Source organism: Erythrolamprus reginae, chromosome 1, assembly GCF_031021105.1.
Source record: "Erythrolamprus reginae isolate rEryReg1 chromosome 1, rEryReg1.hap1, whole genome shotgun sequence".
NCBI lineage: Eukaryota > Metazoa > Chordata > Lepidosauria > Squamata > Dipsadidae > Erythrolamprus > Erythrolamprus reginae.
This window is the reverse complement of record NC_091950.1, coordinates 175604847-175624652: the sequence shown is the minus strand read 5'-3', so window position 1 is coordinate 175624652 and position 19806 is coordinate 175604847. Positions and strand designations below refer to the sequence as shown.

The window sequence follows — 19806 nt, the reverse complement described above, 5'->3', positions numbered from 1 at the left end:
TTGATTCCTATGGGGAAAATTGCTTCTACTTACAAACTTTTCTACTTAAGAACCTGGTCACGGAATGAATTAAGTTCTTAAGTAGAGGTACCACTGTAATTTGTATTACATTCAAAGACATCAAATGCCCAAAGAGGCCAGTGAATTTTCAAAAAACTAGGTTTTAGTCATTTTCACCTGTTCTTTGAATTGCAAATTACTATTAATATACTGTATTATATACAGTAAATATACTTTTAATCATAATTTTTTAAAAAAATTGTACTGAAAAAAGTCAAATTCATATTGCTTCCCATTCATCCCGCCCCTATTTCCATCCAAATATAAATCAAGATTCTTAAATGTAAAAAAGATCTGCTTTATAATGCGGCTAACATGTATTACCTGGGGGAATTCATCTTCATCTGAACTGTGGAAGTCATATTGTTTGATATCACTTTTACTGATCACAGGCAAGGGCTCAGTAGTAGACTGCTGAGGACTTATTACACTCTCAAGTTTAGGCTTCTTTGGATACTTCTTCTTTTGACGGACAACATCAGACACTTCCTCTTTTAGAGATGAATGGTGAGCATGCTGTTTGTATACAGTAAATTTTGGACAAAACCCCCCACATTGTTAATCATTACCTGATTTTCATGAAGTAATAAATCATTTTTATTCCAATCACTTCCAATTATATTTACAAACCCTGAACAAGTAGTATATAGAGCATATATTATTCCAACATTGAGACATATTTATTGTATTTATCTGTTATCATATAAAACTAACTTGTATCATTTTAATTAACATTTTAAACACTTAAAGTGTTTTTAAATGATTTGTGTTTAGTATGTTTTGTAAAAAACATAAGGTTTTCAAAAGAATCTTTCTCTCGCCTACAAATTCAATTTAAAAATAACTACGGCGACATTCTTTTTAAAAGATTTTTACATGAGCTTAGCATGGAAAACAAGAATAGCCCAAATAGAGTGATAAGTGCCTATAATCTAATAACCACTAGATGTCATCAAAGTTAAAAAATATAAACATTTAAAAAAATCTAATCTTTTAAAAAATATTTGATTTTTTTAAAGCATGTTATTTCCTACAAATAATGGAAGCCTACTCTCTGAAATAGACATACAATTTCATCATTACATGGATATGACATGTGTTAGATTTTGGGTTTTTTTAAGTCATCAAATTAACATGTATTGAAAACTTTTTTGTGATCATAAAAATGTCAAAAACATAATATTTTAATGATTTTTAAAGAATCCTGATAATGCATTGCCTAAGAGTTGTAGAAGCAAAACTAAATCAAAATACTGGTGTGAAAAATGTAAGAGGCAATATTATTCTGTCAGAGTTGTGTTTAATATAGTGTGGGCAATTTGCAATCACCTAAAAAGATATTTTTGCAGCATCAAGATACTGGACTGTTTAAAAAATATGAAATCTTCTTTGAAGCTTAATACATATACACTAACCCAGCTGACATGCACCACCAACTGGAAATTATCCGTTTTATGGCTTTACTGTATTACCATTCCAGTATCTTACAAAAAGCGTTCCCACTCTTTCACTAACAACTGTACAAGTTTTGAGGAATAGATGTGAATAAGAAAAATTAGGATACAATTGTTAAAATTCTGAATAATGAATTACATATGCAAGCTTAGATATACTGATGTTTTTACAAGTATATCAGTGAGATTGGCACATATAGTAGAAACTTTGCACTACCATTAACAGTACTGAATCTAATGTACATGAACTTGCTAATGTTCTAAACTTAAAAACTGTCAGCTTCGCAGATCAACTTTTTTTTAATAAGTTTTTTTTATTAAATTTTTCCACAACAAACAAACAAACAAAAAAAACTTACAGAGAATTTTCAAATAGCTACAGGTAGTAACATATAATTGATTGTATTTATCTGCTGTCTAATGTATAGTTTGCTCAATTTATTTTGCTTTGATGCTATTAATGGAAAGAGGATAGGAGAGAACAACCGTTACTGTACATTTGAAAAGCCTCTATTACTTCCCACATTACCTAGCTAAAACATCCCTCTAATTAAGCAATAAATGTAACAAAACCAAAGTCAGTTACCTACCTTAACTTTACATTCTTGAACTTTGTGGTGATTTCCATTAGGAAGTGCTGCAGGAGAGGTATTCATCTCTTTCTCAGTTGAATTAAGCTTAACTTCATTAAGTATTTCTCCTCCATAATCACCCAAATGATATCTTTTAAAAGAGTGAGAGAGCTTATAGATAATGAATATAGCAGCTAAATGACTCTTTTAAAAATATTTTTACTTTACAGAAACAAGATGTTCTGATCATTTTTAAAATTCAGAAGAACAGATGAAAAAATATTGTTTTGTTTATGGTCATTTTACAACTGATAAAAGATGGAATAATGCCCTACAGTTCCTGCCCCAGGGAATGTGGAGGTGGATGCAGGGGAAACTTCAACATGTCATAGGCGTTTTATTGCCAACAGAGTCAGGTAGTTCAGTTTCCTCGGACGAAGAAGGTGGGAGTGACTTGGAAGAGGGGGGGGCTTGGCACACAGCCCAGGAAGTCAATCTCCATGATCTTCGGTCGATTCAGATGCGGAAGTCTTGGACCCACGCAGGCACAGAGTTATGCGTAGAAGAGACCAATTGAGGACATATTACAGGAGATAAGAGAGGCCACCTGTGTTTGGCTCCAGTAATTAGTGCTGCTGATATAAATAGCAGCATATGGGTTTGGCCATTGTGGAAGATTATCTGATCGTTGTTCTTCAGGACTGCCTTGCTGTTTCCGGACTTTGTTGATTTTTCACGACTTTGAAACCAAAGCAGAGCAAAGTGTGTGTGTGTGTGTGTGTGTTTCACTTCGTGGAAGAAGAAGAGCTGTGACATTTCTTCACAGCTGCAAGCTAAGTACTTAAGGACTGATTAAGGGAATTGTACAGACTACCAGGTTGTTTTGGAACGAGTGCTCTTTGCAATATAAAAAGAGTGCTTAGTTTATTTTGAATTTTGTGATAAAAAACATTGCTTTGAATTTTCAAATGTGTGTGTGTCTGAAATTTGTACCCTTGAATTTTCAGAAGGCTCATACCAGAGAGCCTGGCAGAACATAAAGAAGCTGCTATTATATTTGTTAATTAAGGCAACTGCATATAACAGATTAAATATACTACAGGTAATTAGTTGACAACCATAGTTAAGCCCAGAATTACAGTTGTAAGTCACATGATTTGAAGTTATGATGATTTTTCTTATCTTTGTTAAGTGAATGCAGCAGACATTACTTGAATTAATTTTCCCCAATGGGTGGGGAACAGACACACTCCAACTATTTGGAGTGTGAGATGACTTTCCTTGATAAGAATGATAAACTTTAAAAAAAGGTTTACCTTTTCTCCACAACTTCTAATGTCAAATGTAGTAACTCTCGTTTTGTTTTCTCTCGCCTTTTAATCATCTCTAAAATTGTTATGGCTCTACTGAACTCTCGCCTTAGTTTCAGCATCTTCTCATAAGAGGCTTCATCATTTTTCCGATTCTGTTAGAAAGGAAGTGTCTGAATTACAAACATATCTGGAAGATGAGGTCAGTCTGAGTTTAACCTTGACTTTATATGCCTTTTAATAATATTGAATATTTGAAGGGGATATAAGCCAGAGCATTAGAAGCAGAACTATCATTCTTTATTGCAGCAGACAACCATAGTCTGGGAAAGGAGGGAAGAATCACTAGAATTCAGGAGAATCATACTGCCTAAGAGAAATATTTTCTTTGTAGAACACCCTTTCAAATCCAATCTTTAATGAACAAATATGCAAAAAGTACCTGTCTGGTGAATTGAAATACTAAATAAATAATTATGTCTGTTTGTATCAGTGTGTCTTGCCATATACTTGTTCCATGTATATACTACACTTGCCATTTGAGAAAGGAAATACATTTTTAAAATTCTGCTTTAAAATTAAATGAATTCATACAATGAGTCATCCAAGTATTTCCAAAATCATAAAAATACAATAAATACACAGAGATATTTCAGTACTACAATGCAGTATTCCATGAGTTCCACAGTCTTACATTGGGACAATTAAAGAAGTTGGCCTAGGTATGCCAACACCCACAGTTATCGCAATAAATCCCTTATGTCACTTTCTCACAAATTCCATTCAACAGAAGCATATGTTAAACAAACGGCCTACTGATGTCCTCTATGCATGTTCTTAAAATTCATGTGTGTGGCTTGTTGAATGTATATGCGTGCAGTAATTTAACATATGCTTTAAAGAATTAATTTGCCTCTCAAAGAAAAGGTAAACGAGTATTGCACCTTAAACTGTAGTTAGGATATAAAATTGTCTGCTATCCATAAAACAAATGTTTTATGTACAGTCTGATCCACCAAAATGAGAATAAATGTCCCACAATTAGATAAATTCTCATAGCAGGCCCCTACAAAACCCCACATATGGACAGCAGTAAATTATTTTCTAGGGAATATTGTGTTATTTGTTTACTTTTATACAAGTTGCACAGCTTTTAATATGAGATAAGCTCTCAAAACGGACAGTATTTTAGTGGGTAAGCAGCATTTTAAAAGCACACACAAAGCAACTTTTCTGGGGGGCAAATTGCCCGTTAAATTCAGTAACCGGTTACACCAGATTTAGCAGCAATAAATTGCAACCAAATGCTTGCTGCAGTTTGTAATCAGTTTTTCACATTGCTATGTAGACATTTCGGTCCATTCTTCAATAGCGACACACTGGAAAACTACTGAATTGAGAAAATTACCTTTCTGGTCTGCATTTTCTCAGTTCTCCTCCGAAAAGCCACATAGGGATCATTGTTGGTAGAACCATCTCTTTTCTCTTGTTTGATTTGGGGGATGAGGGATGGCCCTCGGCAGTTCTTACGTTTCCTTACCCAGTAGTCATAGACAGCCTTAATAAGATAATCATCCTCATTTAGCAGCAACTTAGCTTCCTGAAGTGTTACAAGCTGAAAAAGATACAAAAAAACATATTTCTATAACAATCACATTAGAGATTTTAGTAGCTGTTCTTCACAATAATTCAACATGTGAATTTTTATGAAGAAATGTAGAATCAATACTGTACATATATAAATACAGTTAATGTAATACATTTCTCAAAAACTTCTTCATGTACCTACAATTTATTTTTTCTATTATATTCTCTGGACTCATCAAATGTATTAATTGTGTTTATGTATATCATACATCCCCCAGATACATCCTCCACAGCTCCTTCATGGCAAATTTAAAAGAAAAAACACATAAGGAAATTTATCATACTTCTAGTATCAAATACTACTGTAATCACTGGAATGACACAACTGAATACAATATAATTACCCTCATCAACAAGCATATAAATTATCAAACTTAACTTATCTTCAATTTTAAATGTGCACCTAATAACTGTAATTTTATCCAACGGCTTCTCAAGTATTTAAATTAAGGTATTTAATTTTCCCTACATCAATTTTTTTTTCAAGAATTAACTGTACATTTTTTTTTTATTCTAAGGCAGTGTTCCCTCGATTTTCGCGGGGGTTACGTTCCAAGATCTCCCGCGAAAGTCGATTTTCCGCAAAGTAGCGGTGCGGAAGTAAAACACCATCTGCGCATGCGCACCCTTTTTCCAAGGCTGCGCAAGGGCTTGAAGTTGGGGGCGGGGAGCGACGAAAGTGCGGAGGCCGGCAAAGATTGTTTTGAATGTCGGCTGCCCCCGCCCCCCCAGCGCCTCCGGCCCCCCCAGCGCCTCCGGCCCCCTCGCCGCTACCGCCCCGCCCCGCCCAATCCACCCCTCTCACCAGCTTTCTTCGGACACGGGTCCTCCTGCAGCAGCGCTGGCGGCTAGGGCTTCTCATTCTCCTCATTCGGCCGGTAGCCGCTCTGAGCGCTTTGAGAATGCCTGCCTCGCCCCTGTCACAGTCCCTAAGCTGAGAGCACTTTCGTCCCAGCTATCAGCGAGGGGGCTGCAGGAGAGGTGGGGGCAGGCGTTCTCACAGAGAGGGAGAGGGAGAAAGAGAGAGAGAGCAAGGGGGGGGAGTGGAAGGTAGAGAGAGAGAGAGAAAAATGATAGAAAAAGGGAGAAAAAGGAGAAATGAGAAAATGATTGAAGCAGAGAATGACAGGAAAGAAAGAGAAAGAGACAGAGAAGTGACTCTTGGTGATGACGTATGACGTCATCGGGTGGGAAAAACCGTGGTATAGAAAAAAACCGCGGAGTATTTTTTAATTAATATTTTTTGAAAAACCGTGGTATAGCGTTTCGCGAAGTTTGAACCCGCGAAAATCGAGGGATCACTGTACTTTTACATATTATATCATGAAAATAGTGCATGTGTGAATGTCTTACAGCAAATATGCTTCAAGCCTTCTAGTCGGTATATGAGATCTGTCCTGAGTTCTACACACACAAATCCTTCAGTGAATATAATATTATTATACTTCATTGATGATGATGATGATTATTATTATTATTATTATTATTATTATTATTATTATTATTATTATTTATTAGATTTGTATGCCGCCCCTCTCCGTAGACTTGGGGCAGCTCAAAACAGCAATAAAACAATTCATGAAAAATTTAAAAACATTTTTAAAAAACTGTTATTAAGCAGACATACACACAGACATACCATACATAAATTGTATAGGCCCGGGGGAGATATCTCAATTCCCCCATGCCTGGCGGCAAAGGTGGGTTTTAAGGAGTTTACGAAAGGCAAGGAGAGTGGGAGCAGTTCTAATCTCCGGGGGAGCTGGTTCCAGAGAGTCGGGGCCGCCACAGAGAAGACTCTTCCCCTGGGACCCGCCAAACGACATTGTTTAGTCGACGGGACCCGGAGAAGGCCAATTCTGTGGGACCTAATCGGTTGCTGGGATTTGTGCGGCAGAAGGCGGTCCCGGAGATATTTTGGTCCGGTGCCATAAAGGGCTTTATAGGTCATAACCAACACTTTGAATTGTGACCAGAAATTGATTGGCAACCAATGCAGACTGCGAAGTGTTGGTGTAACATGGGCATACCTGGGGGAAACCATGATTGCTCTCGCAGCTGCATTCTGCATGATCTGAAGTTTCTGAACACTTTTTAAAGGTAGTCCCATGTAGAGAGAATTACAGTAGTCGAATCTCGAGGTGATGAGGGCATGAGTGACTGTGAGCAGTGACTCCCGGTCCAGATAGGGCCGCAACTGGTGCACCAGGCGGACCTGGGCAAACGCCCCCCTCGCCACAGCTGAAAGATGTTTCTCTAATGTAAGCTGTGGATCGAGGAGGACGCCCAAGTTGCGGACCCTCTCTGAGGGGGTCAATAATCCCCCCCCCCAGGGTTATGGACAGACAGATGGAATTTTCCTTGGGAGGCAGAACCCACAGCCACTCCGTCTTATCCGGGTTGAGTTTAAGTCTGTTGACACCCAGACTCTATTAGACAGAATAGTCTGTAGTGTTAAGACTATTTTAAAATCCATTTTAGCTATATAATTTTCTTTTTGTTGAAGAAGGAAAAACAAACTGGAAATGTCAATGCTTCATTTTATATACATATGTTACTACATTTTTACAGTATTTAGACTGTTAAGCTTTTTTATTCATATGTAAAATGATTATAAAGACAGTCAGGATGTTCATGAATAGAATGAGTTCAAACTGAGATACGGGAGGTGAGGGGGTTGAAAGATTGAAGTATTATATTTTTGTGGAAATAAAAGTAAGTCTGAAGGGGGAATAGTCTGTAGGAAGTTTTTCCGTTATGACAAAAATGGAAGAAACCCTGATCAACCTAAATTAATTATTTTCTAATTCCCATTACAATACATGAGATTTCAGTTAGTTACAACCTATTTATATCACTGATTTAAATAGGACTTCAATGTAATTAACTTTAGATTGGAATTTACCCAGAAAACCTTTCAAACTAATTACCTAGCAACTCTTTGTCTTTCTTTCTAATAAGACTAACTTATCTATTCCCAAAGTAAGATTTTGGAGCTGATATGAATTATTACTCACATTTATCCTTCCTGAATAATTTTTAAAGATGGCTTGATAATCTATTTCAAGGAAAATATCTCTTAGATAAAGTAAAATAATTTGATCTGCTTATTTTTGTGGTCTTTTTTAATTAAATGCCCAGGTGTTGGCATTCTGAAAGGTGACATTCTTACATGCAAAAATAAATTGTGTGAATTGGTCTTAATTTCCAAATGGCAGATTCATTGATTTTAGGTATCTTAAGTCACAAAGTCTATTAAACAGTTCAAGGCCCACCCCGAAAAATTAGTTCTTTTTTTTTGTACTGATATGCACTTGAGATCTATTGACTATCATAACCACAATTATTCTTTCAAATATAAAAATGATCAATTAATGGAAAATTAATTCACATTTAAAACACCAGATTTCCCACTTTATAACAGCTATGTACATTTTACTGAATCCTGCATTAAAATATGACATAAATTCTAACTCAATTACTTTCTAATATGCACTTTTAAAAGTAAAAACATATTCCAGATCCCCCCCCCCCCAAGCTAAATGTTCTACTGCAGGGGTCACCAACCTTTTGGATCCTGCATGAAGGACCTTGATATGGTATTCCCTTGCCTGTTTATGTGCGCCTTTGTAGCCACATTGTCTGTGAGCACTAAGATATGCTTGCCTGAGACCAGGTGCTGTAGATGACAAAGGGCTAAGTAGACTGCCTGTACCTACAGGCAACTGATGTTTCACCTACGGTCACCTTGGGTCCACTGACCCTGAGCCCCCCCAACCAAAGAGGCTGGCATCCATTATTATGACCAGATGTTGAGGCTCTCGGAATAAACATCTTTTGGAGATGGCTGGATACCTCCACCAAGCATCCATGTAATCTCCTCCCACAATTGGTGAAGATGGCAACCCCCAATGGGAGGTATGGATGTCTGATTACTTCAGACGATGAAAGAGGCGACCTCGTCATCCCCGAAAGGGCTGTTTAAACTGTCTATCTCTAGCCGGTCTGTCAGGTAATTACCTCTGCCTTAGGCCATACAGGCTGTGGGCCCTGGAGTATCTGAGGCCTGAAATGAGGGCCAACTAAAATAAAGGGAGGAATAAAAATTGCCCTTCCTGGAGAAGGATCTTCCTCTAGTCCCTGGACTCCATTGCTATTGAGTCAAGAGTGTCTCCAAATAGGTGCTGACCTTTAAAGGGAGCTGGGGCAGGGTGTCATTTATGGCAGGTATCTGCCTGCCAGTGGTGGGGTCAGAGTATGTAACGGGCCACCACAGAGGATGTGATGACTTTTGAGGTGAATCTGGCCATATTCAAAGTAGCGTCTCCCAAAAACTGGGCTACTGCCAGGCTTGTTGATGTCCTGGTGGGCTCTGATGTCCAACGCCAGAACCCTTTCCTGTAGCTGGCTTGTTAGATTTATTATTCTCTTTCTCGGTCTGAGGCAGCTTAGAACGTCCTGAAGTTGCTTCAGATAAGACAGAGAAATTGGGACCTACCACCCTTTTGCTCACCTTGGAGCTTGCCCTACCAGTGGTTACAGCTTTGTCCCTCATTTATGTTTCCTTCTGTCATGCTTAGTGCCCTTGAGGGAGAGGTGGATTTAAGTCGTTGACTATAGCGATTGCGGAGCGCAAAGATCCTGTGGCCTAACTTATCGCTCAAGCACAAGGCTCCTGTGGAGGCTCTGTGAATGGCGGTATTGTTGGTAGCTAATTGAAATCAGAGTGTGAGGCCACAAATCGCTTTAATCTGCCATCAAGTAAAGCACACCCTTTTAGTGGTGGTTCATTGGCAGATAACTAGCTCTGAACATGAGATTCCTGAGGACAGAAATCACTCTAAACAGTTGTTAAGAAGAGCACAAGGCTTTTAGAATGACAGCTCATTGCTGGCTCGCTGCAGGCAGAGAGCAAAGCTCCAGAGCTCACGCCTGTAGCATTAAGGCACGAAACAGGGGCACGAAGCTCCTTTAATGGACAGTTTGCCTGCTTCTGGAAATGGGGACATGAGAACTCCCGTAACAAACTGTAGTACTGAAGCACCAACTTCAGTACAATGTCACTTGGCAAGCAAGGATTTTAGAGGCCGTACACGGCTAGAGCCAAAGCTCGTAGCCAAATTGACCCAGCGACTCTACCAGGTAGTGGGAATCAGCTGGGGAATAATTCACATCAGTAAAGTCCAGAATTCTCCCTATATTCAGAATCAGGAATGGGAAGAAAGCTTAACATGTTTGTCCAGGCTGAGGATTGACTCAAAACCTGGGAAGCCCTAACAACAGAGGCAGGGCATTTCAACTTTGACAGACTTAATCAAATAAACTGAACAGACAAGGTCAATCCATTCCTGGATGCTATCTCAACCCACTATGGAGAATGTACACGTATTAATCAAAGAAATAACAGGTAAAATAATGTTTCTACAATACTTTAATTATAACATTTATGGAAATCATTGCTTTCTCATTGCAATCATCACAAGCAACAACAGGAGCACAGCCGTAGTAGCCTAATTCACTACCTGTCTAAAATCATATTGTCCCATTGTCTGAAACAGCTACTATGTGGTATAAGAAATAGCTCTCAAGATGAAGCAATTTCCACACACAAGTCAAGGCCTCTAAATATTATGGTAGAGAGAGATATACACAAAGTAGAAACGGGGGAGAGCAGCAAAGAAAGGAAAACTCCCTAGGCAAACGGATGTATACAAGTACTCCTTGAATAATTTACATGTCATAATATTTATTTTTAATTTCTTTATATGAAGTATGTGTATTTAGCATTTCTGGTAATAAGAAATTACTCATGCATTGCAAGTAAAAGCATCCAAACTAATAAAAATTCAGTTTTATCTGCAACTGCTATAATGAAGAGTTCAGAGAGGGTGTTGAATTCATGATACCTGATTAGAACTAGCTTTTTCAAGCCTGTCTATCATAATTTCAAATTGCAGTGGTTTGATTTCCATCTTCCGATTAAGCCTGTTTAATAATGTTTCATCTTCCGAATCCATATCATAATCAGGTTGTTCATTGTCCAGATTAAAGGCTGAAACACAGAGAAAAAAATAGTTTAATTTAAAATGGCATGTTTAAATGGATGTGAGTATGCTAATAAAATATATGTGGCTGATGGGAGAGGGAGAATGGCTATCTTGTTCTAGTATCCGAGACAAGACAGATTTTTTAGTACTGGTCAAGCCATTCCCTCTACCACTGAGAAGTAGTTAACAAAGATTACATGTGTCAGAACCACAGAGTACCTGAACTGCAGAAAAATACCCTGTCCCCCAAAATAACACATCCCCTGATAATAAGCCCATCATGCTTTTGAGTGCATGGCAATAAGGCCAAACACTTATTTCAAGATTCAAAAAAATATAAGACAGGGTCTTATTTTTCCGGGAAACATAGTACATGTTAAGCAAATATGGCAAAATTAACTAATTTACTAATTAAATAAATTTACTAATGAAAGAATCATTAGGATTAAAACAATTGAAAAAGGTACAGTTTGCAAAACCTTTTCCACAAACCAATGGTGAGATATTGGATCTTAATACCCTAAGTCAATAGACTGTTTTCAAAACAACATAATAAATTATAACAGAGAATAGAGAAAATCATATCATAATTTTAACACAACCAGATGACCCTTATACACTTTATTTACACTTCTTTACTGGCATTTAGGAAAGGCTGATTTTAAAATTTTGTAATTATTGAATTTATATCCTATCTATTAAATCCTACCCTTATCATGTTTAAATAAATAAAGTTATATCTAGTTTCCTTTTTTAATAAAATTTTTGAATATCACACAGCAATTAAATCAATGCAACTAAAACAAAAATAATATATTTCATTAAACAAAGACTTTTGGACGCAGATACATTTTGGCCTCTTTTCTAAAGTTTGCGATATCTGAAAGCAAATGCTTCTTGTGAAGCTTATGCCATGGGCTGGGCAACACTAGAGAAGTATGTATGAGAAATGTGGCAGAGTGAGATTCTGACATTAGAGAAAACTGGCAAGTTTATTGTGTGATAGGCTATGATTTAAACTTAGAGTAAAAGATATTCTTTCAATGTCTAGTTGTTACTCATCCCATCCAGTGTTGAGATACTGAGTTTACAGATTTTTTAAGTACAGTGGTCCCTCGATCATCGCGAGGGTTCCGTTCCAGGACCCCTCGCGATGATCGATTTGTCGCGAAGTAGCGGTGCGGAAGTAAAAACACCATCTGCGCATGCGCAGATGGTATTTTTATTTCCACCGCAGCAGCGAGGAGCCGAAGATTGGGTTTCCCCGCCGCCTCGCTGCTGCTGCTTGTCCGCGCGCGTGCCGCCCGCCCCCCCCCCGCGCTGTTGCTGGGGCCGCTTCTCAGCTGAGAAGCGGCCCTGGGGTTTCCCCGCGCGCGCGCGCGCGCCGCCCGCCCCCCCGCGCTGTTGCTGGGGCCGCTTCTCAGCTGAGAAGCGGCCCTGGGGTTTCCCCGCGCACGCGCGCGCCGCCCGCCCCCCCGCGCTGTTGCTGGGGCCGCTTCTCAGCTGAGAAGCAGCCCTGGGGTTTCCCCGCGCGCGCGCGCGCGCCGCCCGCCCCCCCCGCGCTGTTGCTGGGGCCGCTTCTCAGCTGAGAAGCAGCCCTGGGGTTTCCCCCGCGCGCGCGCGCCGCCCGCCCCCGCGCTGTTGCTGGGGCCGCTTCTCAGCTGAGAAGCGGCCCTGGGGTTTCCCCGCGCGTGTGCCGCCCACCCACCCACGCCGTTGCTCGCGCCTTACCGGGGCAAGAGGGGGAAGACCCAGGGAAGCCTCTGCCCGGCGGGGAAACTCCACCATCTACGCATGCGTGGAAGGGCACGCATGCGCAGATGGTGGAGTTTACTTCCGGGTTGAAAACTCGCGATATAGCGTTTAGCGAAGATCGAGATCGCGAAACTCGAGGGACCACTGTACTGTATTTTTCAGAGAATAAGATGCACCTTTCCATACCTCCAAACAAGAATGGAGATCTTGATGCATGTTATTCACTGAATATAGCCATTTTGACCGCCTGAAGCCCCGTCCCTGCATACCATTTTTAAAAATTGGCCTGTTTTTCACAAAAAAGGTTTTCACAAAAACAGGCTATTTTGGCAAAAACGGGGACAGTTTTGCCTTCCCACAGCCCCCAGAAGCAATATGCAGGCCTTCCAAACCCTATGCATACCTGTTTTTTGAAAAAATGGGTCCATTTTTCACCTGTTTTTGCAATAAAATAAGATGAGCAGAGGGTTTGGGAGGCCTGAAGAGTTCTGCTGGGGGCTGGGAGAAGGCAAAAACACCCCAATTTTTTTCAGAAATTGAGGCATTTTTGCCTTCTCCCAATCTCCAGAAGTATTCTGCAAGTTCTTATTTGCTCCCCCAAATTTCTATTTTTTGCCCATATATCTTTATATTTCTTCTTAGAATTACAAAACTGGGCTTACCGGTGGTCACCTGACCTAGCTTTGCAGCCAGCTATCTGAATACACCAAAAATGATTCAATTTTACAAAAATATACTACATTGTATTTCATTTATGATAATAAGCCATAGGGTCTTTTTGAGACAGGTTTTTATTATGCTAGCCTTTCACATCATTTATAATCCTTCCACTTGGTTTTATAAATTCAATGTTTTGCAATAAATACTAGCCAAACCAATCTTGAAGTTAGAAAAACAAACACTACATAATATAAAGCTAGTCATCAGACAAGCATTATTAAGAGACATATAAATATCCAGTAAGGTGTGCATTTCAAGCACTAGCTAGTGTTCACTGGAATAATTTTACAGAAAAACATACTTGCCTTTTATCAGCTACCACTCTAATTTATAATTGTAATGGAAGATTTTGGAGTAAAAATGCTAAAAGAACTTTTCACATAAAAAATAAAACTCATAGAAATGCCACAATTATCTTCCAAAATCAGCAAAATGTTGAGAGGGATCTTGGAGTCTTAGTAGACAATGACTTAAAAACATTTGCATTAACAGGTAAAATCAAGTTCATGTGAAATATTAGTACCGCTTTATAATGCCTTGGCAAGACCATACATTTGAAGTTATCAAAAATTGTTATCAAAAATATGACAATTTATTAATTTTCTTGGAAACAGATTGTAAAGTTTTGATGAAAACTATTCAGATATCTGAGGAATCCTCTGAACAAGTATGTTACACCACTTAAAGTATTATAAAATCTATTCTTATCAAATTTTCTAAACACGAGCAGAGTACCAATACAGAAGAATGCAAATTATGTTCTTGAAGTAGTCAGTTTAAATCTCAGTATTTGCTTCCCCCATTTAAGAATTAAAATTTTGCTTTGGGCTCCCCATCTTTCCTAAATGGTCAATAATAGCACAACTGATAAAATATAAGCAGACAAAAATATACTGTTTTTGCCCGTCATTAATATGTACACACATCATTCATATATTACCTGTTCACGAACCTTAATATTTTAAATTCATTTAAAACAATCACACACAATATAACAGGGCAGGATAATATAAAAATGATATCGGAGCAGATTTTTGGGGGGGAGGGGGGAGTGTATAAATTTTTATTATTTTCCCACATCTTACAGAGATTCAAATTCACATACCTCAAATTAAAATGCAATACAATATAATATCAAATGCCAAATTCTTAATCCAATTTTCCTAATTATTTATCCAATTTATTCTGGTACATATCATTCATCCTGGCAGTGGAAACAATTAGAGTAGGGAAGATTATTTCACTGGGCATGACAGTGGCGCATAGATTAGGGAAGATAATTACACTGGGATTGGCAGTGGAATTTATAGATTAGGGAAGATTATTACACTAAGAACAGCAGTGGAAAATATATAGATTAGGGAAAAATATTACTATATTGGGATTTCTAATGGAAGATACTTTTCTTGAAAAATAATAGAATATGATATACGATTTTGATTTGTTAAAGTAGAAATGATATATCGATATAATGAAAGCAATGAAAGCAATGAAGCGAGTAGGAAATATATTTTAAATCTTTAATAACAATCCTTCCTTCTATGTATATTGATATTGTTATAATTAGATTAAGGCATTATGTGAACGGTATTTTTTTCCTTTCCTTCCTGGGATCTAAAAAGAAGTAAATTTGAAAATATCTTCTGTTAAGGGCAGATATGATAAAATGAGGGTTTAAAAAGCAGGAATAAGTTAAGTAAGAATACAAGAAATGGACTGAAGCACAATGGCATAATTTTGATAGAAAAATAGCAAATAGCGAAGAGGAATTTAGATAGCTAATAGCATCTTGAATTTAAATCAAAGCAAAAAATAATATCTGAAATCCGGATGATAGTATTTAAAAAGCAGGTAGCATAGAGCAGAAATTTCAACATTAAAACTAATTTTAAAGATATAAAAGACCCAAAGTATTGAAAGGACAACAGACTAGAATTCAGGTAAATTTTCTTAAATAATTACTATTTGCCTCATAACAAACAGAAAACGTGCAGAAAGACCTGAAGCAGGTTATCTTACACATCTTTTGTGATCAAGCCAGTATCAGTAATACAAACCAATTTTCTGAATATCAGAACATAAAGTTAAGAAATTTGATGTGTAACTTTAGACCACAAAAATTAGAAAACAGATTGTTCCTTTACAACATGAATTTAAGAATAACTTTCTTCTTAAATACAAACCCTCAAATCTCTCTCAAAATACCTTCCTTCCCAGTCTGTGGTTTTGACAGGCAATTTTAAAAAAATAAACAAACAGTAGTTAATGCTGTACTTACGTTGAATATGAATGAACTGCTTTGGCTGTTTAAATTCTCCTTTGTACAGACGACTGTAATAGTTGACATTGCTCTCTGCTTCAGGAACTGGAATAACCATATTCTCTTTCTTTTCTCTGAAGACTTGCTGTGCCGATATTGCTCTTTGCAAATGGTGTTCCTTTTAAAAAAAAGTATATTATTTTTATAAAAGCAATATCTTGTTTTATAAAATAGAAAAAGTCTAAATTTGGGGAATGTTTCCTTTTAGGACAGGGAGATACATTGCTTGTCTTTAAATTTAGAAGGACAATCTTTGAGAAATAAAAATCTTCCTCAATATTTCCACATGACGGAGGGAGGGCGAATTCAGATAATATAAAGCATAAAGCAAAGGCTTGACCTAAGCTCTTGATGGTTCCATTAATTAAAAATATCTTCTGAGATAAAAGTCTGGGGAAGCTATTTACCCGCCTTTCTAAAACCACAAATAAATAACATAAATATGTGTGGCCAAGCATTGTAGAAAGCAGTTTTAAGAGCAACAGATTATTGTAAAGTTTTTCCCAAGACAGATGTTGTGAGAAGATACTTGGCAAAAAAGAAAGATGTGTGAAGAATGGGAAAAGCAAAGCAAAGACTGATATATGTTAATTTTCTGCAATGTAATAGAGAAATAACAAAACGAACTTAAACAGAAACCCATGCAGAGCTTAAAGCTCAAATAGCACATCTAGCAAATCAATAGATAAAAAAGTTAAAATATTTTTAAATATTAATAAGGAACAGGTCTAAATCTTTCCTTTTATAATGTAGAAACTAAGTTAGTCTCTCTCAAAGTAAAAAATAATTCCAAGGTTCGTTTTTAAAGCAAATCCCTTTCACCCACTCCATCAGACATGAACTCTTAATACCACAAATATAATCATTTATCTGTGCAAAAAATGAGATTTTTTTCAGTTTCTCAGGCTATCTTAAATATTTTTAATCCTTTGTACACCCAATACAATTTAGACTGCTTCATACAATATTCCTATATACCTTTTTTAATATACCTGAAGACACAGAAAGAATTCCTAAGGGTGTACATACATAAAGGAAGTTGTTTTAGTATTGGATTGTTACATGCTGGTTTTATTACTGTTGTTATCCGCCCCGAGTCTACGGAGAGGGGCGGTATACAAATCAAATCAAATCAAATCAAATCAAATCAAGAAAGAAAGAAAGAAAGAAAGAAAGAAAGAAAGAAAGAAAGAAAGAAAGAAAGAAAGAAAGAAAGAAAGAAAGAAAGAAAGAAAGAAAGAAAGAAAGAAAGAAAGAAAAGCATAGATGCTATACAGGTAGTATTTGATTTAGAGCTGTTTTAGTGACCGTTCAAATTTACAACAGCACTGAAAAAAGTGACTTACAACCATTTTTCACTCTTACCATCATTACACTCTTACTACCAACTAATTAGGTATAGTTGCAACCTTCTGACAAGCAAAGTCAGTGGGGAAGCTAGATTCAATTCAATAACCATGTTATTTAACAAGTGCTACTTTGGGTTTTACTGATTAGACTAATTTGTTGTTATAGAAGGAACATTGGACTTATCTTAATGTTTCTTCTATGTATGCTGCAGGAGAATGGGTTTCAAATCATCTGATTGGCCAGAAACTGAGCTGCAAATCTTTGGCCATGCCTCTTCCTTCGGCCAATCGTCAGTTTTTTCAATTAGGACTTGGATTTGGAGAGGATGTGGCCCATCTGATGAAATCGACCACTCCTGGATCCTGGACCATAGCAGAACCAGGATGGAATTAGACTCTCCTGCAGTGCACATAGAACAAACGTTCAGGTAAGTCCAATGTTCCTTCTCTTGTGCGCTGCTTAGAGAGTCCAAGCATGGGTTATACCCAAGCTAAATTGTCTTATGGTGGGAAACAGATTGGTCCAGAGTCCCCTTGGCCGGTAGGAACCGTTGTAACACTCGTCTCCCAAACTCTGCCTCTGCTGAGGCAAACATGTTCACTTTGTAATTCCTTACAAATGGTGAGGGTGAAGCCCAGATAGCTGCCCTGCAAATTTCTAAGATTGAGGCCAGCGTAGCCTATGCTGCCATGGTGGCTGCACTCCTGGTTGATCTGCTCAATTGCCAAACAGCTAACTTGAGCCACAGGGGATCTGGATGCTGTACACCCGTTGATGGAGGAAAATTTTGTAATGCGGTATTTCTCATGGATATGAGATGGAAAGGCGTACAACAGTTCTGCAGGCCATGGGCAATGTAGGGCATTGGTTCCCTCAGCCACATGTGTGTGGAACCAGGAGCATTCTGATGGCTGATGAATAAATCCAGTGTCAGAAGTCCAAATCTCTCCATGATTTGGAGGAACAGAGCTGGGTGAAGTTGCCACTCCGACTGGTCAATAGTTCTTCTGCTCAACCAGTCCGCCTGGGTGTTGGACAGGCCACACATGTGATCTGGCCATAAGAACTGCAGGTGTTTCTCCATCCAGACACCTGTGCCTCGTGCATCAGCACCTTGGAGTAGGTGCCCTTGTCTGTTGTATGCGCTTTTGCTGTTACATTGTCCATTAATAAAAAGATATGCTGACCTGACAAGTCAGTTTGAAAGTGACAGAGCACCAGACAAACCACTCTCAGTTTCAGCAAGTTGATGTTGTTGCAAAGATCTTGATGAGAGCAACGGCCCTGGGCAACTTCAGGATGGGCCCCTAACCAAATAGGCTGGCATCCAATGTCAGAACCAGTTGCTCCAGTTCTTGAAAAAGAGAGTTCTTCTCTATGGCTGGCGACACCCACCAATCCACTGAACGCCGAACCTGCTTGAGTACCTTGATTCTGGACAGTGAATTATTTCACCTTGCGCTCTGGCTGGATAACAGTAGCCATTGTAAGGGTCTTGAATGTAATCAAGCATAGAGAATTATGGCCAGGCATTATATCATTTTACCTAATAGTAAAGAAAGAAGCAGTAGAGGAACTAGCTCTAATTATCTGATCTGCTGCACCATCTCTTTTATGCTGGCCTGCTGTTCCTGAGACCGGAAAACTTGGCAGGACAGAGTGTCAATCATTGTCCCTAAATGGGTCAGGCTGGTGGATGGTGTCCAGTGACTTTTCTCCCAGTTCATAGAAAACCCATGATCCTGAAGAGTTTGGAGAGTAATCCAAAAGTCCTGTTCTGCCTGCTCTAAAGACAATGCCTGAATTAACCCGTTGTTCAAGTAACATTGCAGGTAAATAGGTCTGGCCCGTAGATGCACTGCTGCAACATCTAGTAACTTGGTGAAAGCTAACGGGACCAAGAACCAGCCAAAGAGGAGGGCCCTGTATTGCCAATGGTGACCTGCATAAGAGAATCTGAGGAACCTTCTGTGGGACAATCTGATGGGTACATGCAGATATGCCTCTTTGAGATTGACTGAAGTTAGAAAATCTCCCTGTCTGATGCAACCCAGGATCATATGTAGGGATTGCATTTTGAACTTCTTGCACTTTATAAGTACAGTGAGTTCCTTCAGGTTCAACATGACCCTTTATCCCCCTGAACTCATAAGGCTCATTGGACCTTATTCATGAATAATCTTCCAAACAATTTGGCCAATCATAATATCATCACAATGTTTTTCAGTTCTTTCCTAATTCAATTCAAAATATTGGTTTTAATTAAAAAACAGTTCTGTATAGTAACTTTAGTTACCATTGCTTTGGAATACCCTATTTGTTTTAATTTTCAGTTTGGAGGGTCATAATATTGTGTGTGTGTATGTGTGTAATGTAGCATATATTTAGCATGTATATAGGATAGTGATGGCAAACTTTTTTTTCCTTGGGTGCCAAAAGAGCATGGGTGCATGCTATCACGCATGTGCGAGTGCCCACACCCATAATTCAATGCCTGGGAAGGGTGAAAATAGGCGTTGATTGCTTACCTGAACGCCTCTTCTCGTACGGTGAGCGGGTACAGCAGTCACA

General features: G+C 38.3%; 1 protein-coding gene across 1 annotated transcript in view; it reads right to left on the bottom strand.

Moving 5' to 3' along the window:
• The window catches only part of EPC2 (enhancer of polycomb homolog 2), a 77190-nt gene that overhangs the window by 28594 nt on the left and 28790 nt on the right, over positions 1-19806 (bottom strand). Inside the window, exons 2-7 of the mRNA XM_070731493.1 lie at positions 15844-16003; positions 10950-11095; positions 4805-5011; positions 3403-3551; positions 2105-2237; positions 385-576 (exon numbers count right to left, since the gene is read on the bottom strand). Of these exons, the coding sequence (XP_070587594.1) occupies positions 385-576; positions 2105-2237; positions 3403-3551; positions 4805-5011; positions 10950-11095; positions 15844-16003 (987 nt within the window). The remainder of the gene's footprint in view (positions 1-384; positions 577-2104; positions 2238-3402; positions 3552-4804; positions 5012-10949; positions 11096-15843; positions 16004-19806) is intronic.